Below are 8,504 nucleotides of genomic sequence, written 5' to 3'. Positions count from 1 at the left end.
TATATGTATACAATATATACAATACACATATATTTACCTATAATCCATATATTCATTCCAGTTATTTTCAAGAGTACTTAGTAGACTCTTTGTGCAAACCGAAACATTTGTGACGTCGTCGGTTAAAGAGATGCCATGTTGTATATTTGATAGAAATTTTCTTCATCATGTAAATTGTGTAGCAAATATGCACCGACTCGCATTGCACTGTGTGGTGCACCACCACTCACCACGATTTAGCTATCGATCGATGGTTCACGTACATTCTACTTTTCCATCGATCAGCATCAAATACATCGAGATCTAAGTACTTTACTTAATGTGGAAAGTATTGTAATCTACCAATACGACGATGATTTCAGGTTAAGAACTCGAGCAGTGCGAACGATCAGTGAGCGAGGGTTCAGGGTATCAGTATCAAGAACGAACGAAAGTTTATTTTCGTGTAATACTTTTTTTTTAATAAATTACGTACAATACAATCGGTATCGGAGGGACGGGGGAGGGAGAGAGAGAAAGTGCTCCTTTATTCCCAGCCCCATATGCCGCCTGCTACCGTGGATAGCATGATCGTGTCCCTGTTCTCTCTCCTGACTCTGGTCACAGCATTGGCTTCTCCCTTGGCAAGTGCTACCCTCCTCGAGTGCTGTCGCTCTTTGCTCAGGCGCTTCTCAAGAGCTGCTTTCACTCTTTTCTTAATCACTTCAGGAGCTATCGTAGAAGCCGTAGTCGCACTGTACATACTTCTCGAATCATTGAACCCTTCCTCATTCTTCGAATCACTGAATCTTTCTCGAATCACCGCAGAGCCGCTAGACGATCCTCGCCGATCTAGCCTCGCATAGAATTTCGTATCTTCCTCAGAGTTCAACGAACTTGCATTTATATCGATGTTCTCGACACGGTCTTTCAACGACGACGACGACGGCGACGACGATTCAACAACGATGAGGTTCGCCATTTTCATTGGATTCAATTCATCCCTGACACAGTTCTCCACTTGAAGTTGCAAACAATTGATTTCGTCGTCGTCCATCGTGTGCTGCTCTACGTCGTCGTCGTCGTCGTCGTCGTCGTCGTCGTCGTCGTCGTCGTCGTCGATATCCTTTTCTCGTTGGTGTTGGATTTCGGTTTCAGTCTCGTCGTCATCGTCGTCGTTGTCTTCTTCAGTCGTTTCGAGCAGACCCATCTCCCTCAACAGATCCTTCTCCATCTGCTTCGTAAGACCACTGGCTTTAATCTCCACGTCGATACAGTCTTCTCTCCTAAAAACATAGTGCATATGAAAATCGATCCTGTCGTTATCATTCATATTTTTCATTCTTCTTTTTGTTTTTTGTTTTTTTTAGGTTCATTGGACTCGATACACACTCGTAGAAAATTTCTTAGGACGAGAAATCTCGATTTAGATTTCATTATCGCATACCGACGTAGCAAGTTTAATTCGCGTCGTGTAAATCGTGTCCAATGCTCGTTCGTCATCGTCGTCCTCGATTTATACTTACGAAACATCGTCGAACGTTGGATACAGTTCACTCTCGTAAGCGAAACGTCGTTTGAAGAAATCGCGCACACAATTCACGTCTCTCTCAAAGTACATTTTAGCGTCCGCGTGCTCAGTGGAAATCATCTGCGGGAAATCGATGAGAATCGGTCGGCCACTGTTCGTTATCATGACGTTGAATTCGTTCAAGTCTCCATGAATTACTCCATGGTTTCCCAGCTTCACAATCAGATTCATCAGTTCGTCGTACAGCGACTCGACGTCCTCCACTTCGTACACGCCGCATCTGTAATCCGCCGCAGCACATAAAGATTCAGTGATTCGACAACTGATTCATCAACCATTACCACGAATACGAAACAAATATATCACTACTACTACTACTACTACTACTACTACTACTACTACTATTACTACTACTACTACTACTACTGCTACTACTACTGAGATTACATCGTCACATGGTTACCACGACTCGAGAGACGCACACTCAAATACTCACAGAGGTCCACCTTCGATCAACTCCATGACGACGCAATGTCTGTTGAGATCGATCGGTTTTGGAACAGGAAATCCTCTGTCGAAAAGTGCCTTCATATACGCAAACTCTCTCGTTGCCGATATCCTCGACAGGTAGAGCCAGGACGCGGACTTCCTGTGTCGATGATAATCTCTTTTGCCTTTAATATTCCTGAAACAAGTCCTTCCCAATCTGTGCAGCTTCAGACACGTCGGAGCATTTCCTTCTTCGTCAGCGACCACGTAGATGTTCGACTCTTTCCCCACGCCAATTTGATTGCCCAAAGATGCGACGGTTCCTCTTTGCGCCAGCACTTTCAGAGCCAAGTAATCGTAGCCCGCGTTCGTCAATCGATAACCATCGTCTGTAACAGAGAACAGTAGAATAGGAAAGGTAAAGTAAACGGATCGGGCAAAGTGTCGAATCGATATCGGTGCCGAGAGGTTTAACTAATTCGCATTTACAACGGTCGACGACAAGCCTCACATAACCAAAAAATCTACTAACAATGTTTCCCACGTTCGTAACTAAGAAGTCTGTGCTTGCACAGTTCCTTCATCAGTTTGTGAACACCTCCGTAACGTAAATTCGCTATTCGAGCAGCTAAAGATGCAGGAACAAGCTCGTGATTCTTCGTACCCATCTCGATCTACAATTATCACGTATTACTATTATTACTTTACCGAACGACAGATGGATTTAATTTCAAACAACAAATACTGCTCGTCTATCTACTCACTGCTGTCAAAACTCGAAAATCGTCTCGAGTCAAATATCGTAGAATCGTCACATTCAATTTCCCCATGCTTGATCATGCAGGTTATGTTCCAGCAGAAGTGTTCTCTCACTCGCTCTCACTCTCTGCGCTGTCGCGGCTGTCGCGTACGTCGCGTACTCGTGCACTGCAGTAGCATGCGCGGCATGGATGGGCATGCGTCGGCGACGGCGCGGCAGCAACAGACACATAACCTGATCTGTGACAAGACGGTGGACGCCGGAATCTCTCGCTCGTGTACATTACACACGTGACGTCCGTCGTATCTAACTGAACGTGCCGGGGACACGATGACTTTGCCACGAATACGTGACACGATAAATCGTAAATAGCACAGCGTCTCTCGTTAACGCGTAGTACGAACGCGTCTACGTATTACGGTCATCTAATTATTTCTAACATTATCGATCGCAACAACGCGACAGGCACGGACACACAGGCAAGGAGTCGAGGTTAAACGGGTGGTAACGGGGGCGATTTTACGACATCGTCGAACGACGACAATGACGTCGCGATGGTGTCAACGATTATTCGGCCGCCGCTGTTCCGCCAGTGAATTATTCATGTTTTACATACGATCTAGTCAAAAGACGGGCGTGGTTAATCGTTCATATCTTCACGACGTACACACCAAGTCTCGTTCGTCGTACGACAACGAGAGGACGAGGAGACGACACAACGACGCACGCGAAAAAGCAGTGGTGCAGGAGACACGAAAGCCCGTGTGTGTCACTGGAAAAACTGTCGTTTGCAACGAAACGGACGAATTCGACGAACGACCAAAACCACCAAAAATGAAGTTTGCCGCGAGATTGGTAGACAATTGTCCAGCAAGTATGAAACCGTACTTAAAACTGGCAAGAATAGACAAACCTATAGGTAAGCAACACGCGATAGGGAGAGAGAGAGAGGAGACAGACGAGACGAGAACGAAACGCGTACGAACGCAAATCGCAATGGACAACGACCAGAACAACAACGCGTCACACGTGTATACGGTGGTTGCAGGATCCTGGTTACTATTCTGGCCTTGCGGGTGGAGCATAGCCATGGCAGCACCACCGGGTGCCTTGCCGGACCTTCAACTTTTAGCGCTGTTCGGAACGGGTTCGTTCCTGATGCGTGGCGCAGGGTGTACCATGAACGACATATCCGATCAAGACATCGACAAAACGGTACGTTACAACCAACCGATGGCGTACGATCGGGTCGCGTACATCGTAGCCAGTCGGTAGTCCGCGGATCAGCACGGGTCATCTCCAGGGAGCAAAGTATGTTCACCGAAGAACTGTTTTGTAACGCTAGGTAGCCAGAACGAGGGACAGACCATTGGTCACCGGAGAAATTTCACCTGTACAGTCATTAATTTTCCTCGGAAGCCAATTGACTTTGGCGTTGCTCGTATTGTTACAACTAAACGTTTATAGTATCGTATTGGGCGCGAGTTCACTAGGTAGTATCTTTAAACCACAGACGAAAGCACGTCACGCGTACGAAACAGTATTTTGCTCAATTCTGATCGACGAACGATCGGTCGGCTCTCGCCGAGAGAGCTAAAAAAACGTCGAATCACAATCGAACAAATGCTGCGCGTCCGAAACCGAAACGGAATCGGTCGTCGTGATCGACACTCGAATCATACATTTTCTTCCGTCGTCTGTACACACAGTGATAGTGACGTTATACCCTCTGATGAAAAGAGTCACGTACTGGCCCCAATTGATCCTCGGAATGTGTTTCAATTGGGGCGCACTTCTGGGTTGGTCCGCCGTGCACGGGTCATGCGACTGGTCCATCTGCTTGCCCCTTTACACCGCTGGAGTCAGTTGGACGCTCGTGTACGACACTATATACGCGCACCAGGTAAGTCGAACGAAACCGTCCCGAAGTCGGTCGCGTCGCGACGGACGGAAACGAACAATTCGCGACCGACGATTTTATCTCGTGCGACACTGTACACAGGACAAAGTGGACGACGCCATAGTGGGCGTAAAGTCGACGGCTTTGAAGTTCGGGGACAGGACTAAACGTTACTTGTCCGGATTCAGCACAATCACGACGACGGGATTAATCGCATCGGGTGTCCTAGCCGCACAAACTTGGCCGTATTACACAGCCGTGGGTCTGGTCGCCGGTCATCTGGCCAATCAGGTAGTACAGACGACGACGACGACGACGACGACGACGAAGACGACGACGAAGACGTTCAGACACGAGTCGAATCTGAGACGTACCAGTACTAGTAGCGAGTGTATCCGGTCGATCGATCGATCGATCGAATACACGGTGCGTCGCACGAACGTAATCATATTCATTTTCAGATTTATACTTTGAACACGGACGATCCAGCAGACTGTGCCGAGAAGTTCAAATCGAACAAAACGATCGGTGCGATTCTGTTCGCGGGAATCGTCCTAGGTAACCTCGTAAAACAGCCGTCTGCCAGCAAGAAGAAGGAAAACGAAATCGCCGTCGCGCTGCTGGAAGGAACCTCTACCTCTGCCGCGTAAGAGAAGAATCATCGATATCTCTCTCTCTCTCACGGCGCGAACGACCGTGAAACACTGGCAGAACGCGTTCAACGACGTCCGACTGGCTGGTTCCAGTACATTCAACAACGACGGCACGAATCAGACGTTTCACCACGTTTTACCGTCGCGTGCCACGACGAGCGATGGATTTAATTTCCACCAACGATCGTCATCGTCAGTAGTAGATGATAGGGACAAGGGGAAGGGGGAGCCAATAAGTTTAAGTACGAACCGTGTACCAAAGACAACACTATTGTAAACGACGTACAACGCGTCGACCAATGTTCAGCAGAACCTAATACACACGAGTGATCGAAATCAGAGACAAAGAGGGAGTACAAAGTCATTCCCCCATCGTTTCCCCCTCGTCGAGAGTCGAGACGCTCGAGACTCGTAATCGAAAATCGCTCGTAATTCGCGAACGAAAGTTCATCATCGCTGCGAATCGTAGAACTCGGCGGTACAATCAGAATCTCGTACGAAGAAGGTGTTTGCATTTCCGGACGAATCGTCAACGAACGAACGGTGGACGAAGCATCCACGGCAACGTGCTCGCAGGACACTCAGCAATCGCGCAGTCGGAATCGTGGAATCGAGTCGACGGCGTCTCGACTTCTCGCGCTTTCCTTCGTTTCTCCGCGCCTTCAGTCGTTCGTACGTGGGCACAAGTCTGAACGTACGACTGCTTCGGTGACCGCGATTTCAGTCAGACGACGCACACGCGTAGTCCGAGAGCCGTGAAAAAGAAAGCATCGACTCGTGGCCTACGCGAATCGAGAGCGAGAATCACGGATCCCTGACGATCCGCGGCGCGTTCACGAGAGAGAGGAAAACAGACCTCGCGAGCGATCTCATCGGATGGATCGATCCAGCCACTCGTGAGTCGGCACAGTGGATCCGGTCGTAGTGGAGAACGCATCGTATCGTAAAGAGTGGAAGAGCGAACGGTGCTGGAAGCGCGAGAGTCGCGCCGGACGAACCGTGACCGTTCGGACACCGGTGTTCGGGAAGCGCACGGACGCGCACGACGCGACCGGTCGCGAAGCCGTCTCGGGAACGGTCTCAGGCGGTGTCGACGGTCAGCGGCGGAACAGGGTACGCGCGGGAGGGCGGACGTGGGGACCGGCGCGTTCTTGGGACGTCGCCTCTACTCGTCTCTTCGTGGCTATCTCAATCCGACGGTCACTAGTCATACGAAGGACACGAGAAACTCTACATTCCGGAAACCGTATCGCGAAGAGAGAGAGAGACACGAGAGAGAACGGTAGAAACGAGCGCGTTTAAAACGAACGGTACCAAGACTAGGGAAGAAAAGATCGACACGAGACGAGTAGGGGAAGGTGTCCGGTCACTCGGTGTCTCTCGGTACTACTTTTTTTTTTTTTTTTTTTTTTTTTTCGTGGGTACCGACGCCAGACACGGTGATCGGGTACACGCGCAGGGGTTTCGGAATTCATCTCGCAAGGTTCGCTTCCCCTGTTTTTTGCCCGTATCTCGAGTCCCAGTTTTGCGAATGCGCACGAGCACGCACGAGGGGAAGACTAGTGGGGATCGAAAGACGGGCAAAAAACAGTGGAAGCGAGCCGGGAGGGAAAAACGACGCGTATTCTGGTGGAAATTCTGCAATCGGGACGTTGAGCGGACGGTGGGGGAGGTGGGGAGTTCGACGGGGCGTTTCTGGTGGGCAATCGTCCGTCTGTGGTCCGGACTCTTGGGAGCGAGGGCGATCGGGGACACGGGCGAGAACGCGAGACGGAGGCGGGGATGGTACGGGGAGGGGTACAGTCGGTGGACGTTAGGAGTGTGAGGATGGGGAGGTCGAGGACGGAGGGCGATTCGGGGTGGACGCTTCGGTCGGATGTCGGAGATGGGTGGGGAAAGGGTGGGAACGAGAAAGGGGAAGGGGGAGAGGGTGAGCAGTGGTGGAAGGAAGGAGAAGAAAGAAGAAGAAAAGGAGGGGAAGAAGGAAGGGAAAAAAAGGGAAGGAAAAAGAAGAGAGGAAAAAAAGAAAGGGAAAGAGAAGGGGAAAAAAGAAGGGAAAAGAAGGGGGGGAAAAAGGGAAAAGAAATGGGAAAAGAAAGGGAAGGAAAAAGAAGGGGAAAAAAGGGAAGGAAAAAAAAGAAGGGAAAAGGAGAGGGGAAAAAAGAAGGGAAGGAAAAGAAAGGAGGAAAAGAAGGGAAGGAAAAAAGAAGGAAGGAAAAGAAGGAAGGAAAAGAAGGAAGGAAAAGAGGGGAAGGGAAAGAAGGGAAGGAAAAAAAAAGGGGAGGGAAAGAAAAAAAGGGAAGAAAAAGAAGGGAAAAGAAAGGAGGGGAAGAAAGGAGAAGGAAAAAGAAGGAGAGTGGAAAGGAAAGGAGTGGAGGGGAAGAGGGAGTGGGGGTTTGCGAGGGTGTGGGAGTGGAGAAGTGAGCGTGAGATGGCGTGAGAGGGTGTGGGGGATGGTGGGAGTGTGGGAGAAGGTGTGGGTGAGTGAGAGAGGGTGTGGGAGAGGCAGTGGGAGTGGTGGAGGGTGTGTGACAGTGGGAGGGTGTGTGAGAGGAGGTGTGAGAGTGGAAGATGGTGTGGGAGAGTGATAGTGTGTGGAGATGGATGGGAGTGTTTGAGGGAGAGGGATAGTGTGAAAGGGTGTGGGAGACGAGGTGGGGGTGTGAGAGGGTGTGGCAGTGGACGTGGGGGAGGGTGAGATGGTGTGGGAGTGTGTGAGAGGGTGTGGGAGTGTGTGGGAGGGTGTGAGTGTGTGTGAGAGGGAAATGGAGTGGTAGAGGGCGTGGCAGAGGGAGATGGAGGTGTAGATAGAGTGGGAGAGCGATTGGGAGCGTGAGAGGTGGTGGTGGATGGCGTGGGAGGGTGCGAGTGTGTGGAGATGGTTTGAGAGGGTGTGGGAGGGTGTGGGAGAGAGTGAGAGGGCGTGGGAGAGAGTGAGAGAGGGCCTGGGAGAGTGAGAGAGGCCGTGGGAGAGTGTGTGAGGTCAAGCGAGGTTATTCTAGCTCTGCGGGCCGGCGAAGCCGGGCCGCAGAGCGCCAGGTTAGGTCAGGAAGTTAGGTTAGGTCAGGAAGTTAGGTTAGGTCAGGAAGTTAGGTTAGGTCAGGAAGTTAGGTTAGGTCAGGAAGTTAGGTTAGGTCAGGAAGTTAGGTTAGGTTAGGTTAGGTTAGGTTAGGTTAGGTTAGGTTAGGTTAA

The 8,504-nt window shown here is 50.1% G+C and overlaps 2 protein-coding genes across 4 annotated transcripts; one reads left to right on the top strand and one right to left on the bottom strand.

The window, feature by feature from the left end:
* Positions 1-434: 434 nt before the first annotated feature.
* RIOK2 (RIO kinase 2) lies at positions 435-2,997 on the bottom strand. Of its 3 annotated transcripts, XM_026818939.1 has the most exons (6): positions 2,764-2,997; positions 2,532-2,673; positions 2,007-2,388; positions 1,506-1,790; positions 1,101-1,265; positions 435-1,070 (listed from the first exon to the last, which is right to left on the bottom strand). In XM_026818939.1, exons 1-6 carry the CDS (start codon positions 2,827-2,829, stop codon positions 527-529), a joined length of 1,584 nt encoding a protein of 527 aa, XP_026674740.1. In that variant the 5' UTR covers positions 2,830-2,997; the 3' UTR covers positions 435-526. The 3 variants fall into 3 exon arrangements, with proteins under 3 accessions (XP_026674740.1, XP_017891280.1, XP_026674741.1); XM_018035791.2 differs by having other exon boundaries at positions 435-1,265; XM_026818940.1 differs by lacking the exon at positions 2,532-2,673 and having other exon boundaries at positions 435-1,265.
* A 595-nt stretch (positions 2,998-3,592) lies between these two features.
* Coq2 (ubiquinone biosynthesis protein COQ2, mitochondrial) lies at positions 3,593-5,659 on the top strand. Its single transcript, XM_018035792.2, has 6 exons — positions 3,593-3,678; positions 3,808-3,974; positions 4,105-4,252; positions 4,469-4,662; positions 4,762-4,950; positions 5,121-5,659. The coding sequence occupies exons 1-6, from the start codon at positions 3,594-3,596 to the stop codon at positions 5,307-5,309; spliced, it is 972 nt and encodes a 323-aa protein (XP_017891281.2). The 5' UTR covers position 3,593; the 3' UTR covers positions 5,310-5,659.
* Positions 5,660-8,504: the final 2,845 nt, after the last annotated feature.

This window comes from Ceratina calcarata, unplaced genomic scaffold (genome assembly GCF_001652005.2).
Source record: "Ceratina calcarata isolate Rehan_Ccalc_2016 unplaced genomic scaffold, ASM165200v1 scaffold92.2, whole genome shotgun sequence".
NCBI classification, from domain to species: domain Eukaryota; kingdom Metazoa; phylum Arthropoda; class Insecta; order Hymenoptera; family Apidae; genus Ceratina; species Ceratina calcarata.
The sequence above is the reverse complement of the archived record's forward strand: the minus strand, read 5'-3'. Positions and strand labels throughout refer to the sequence as shown.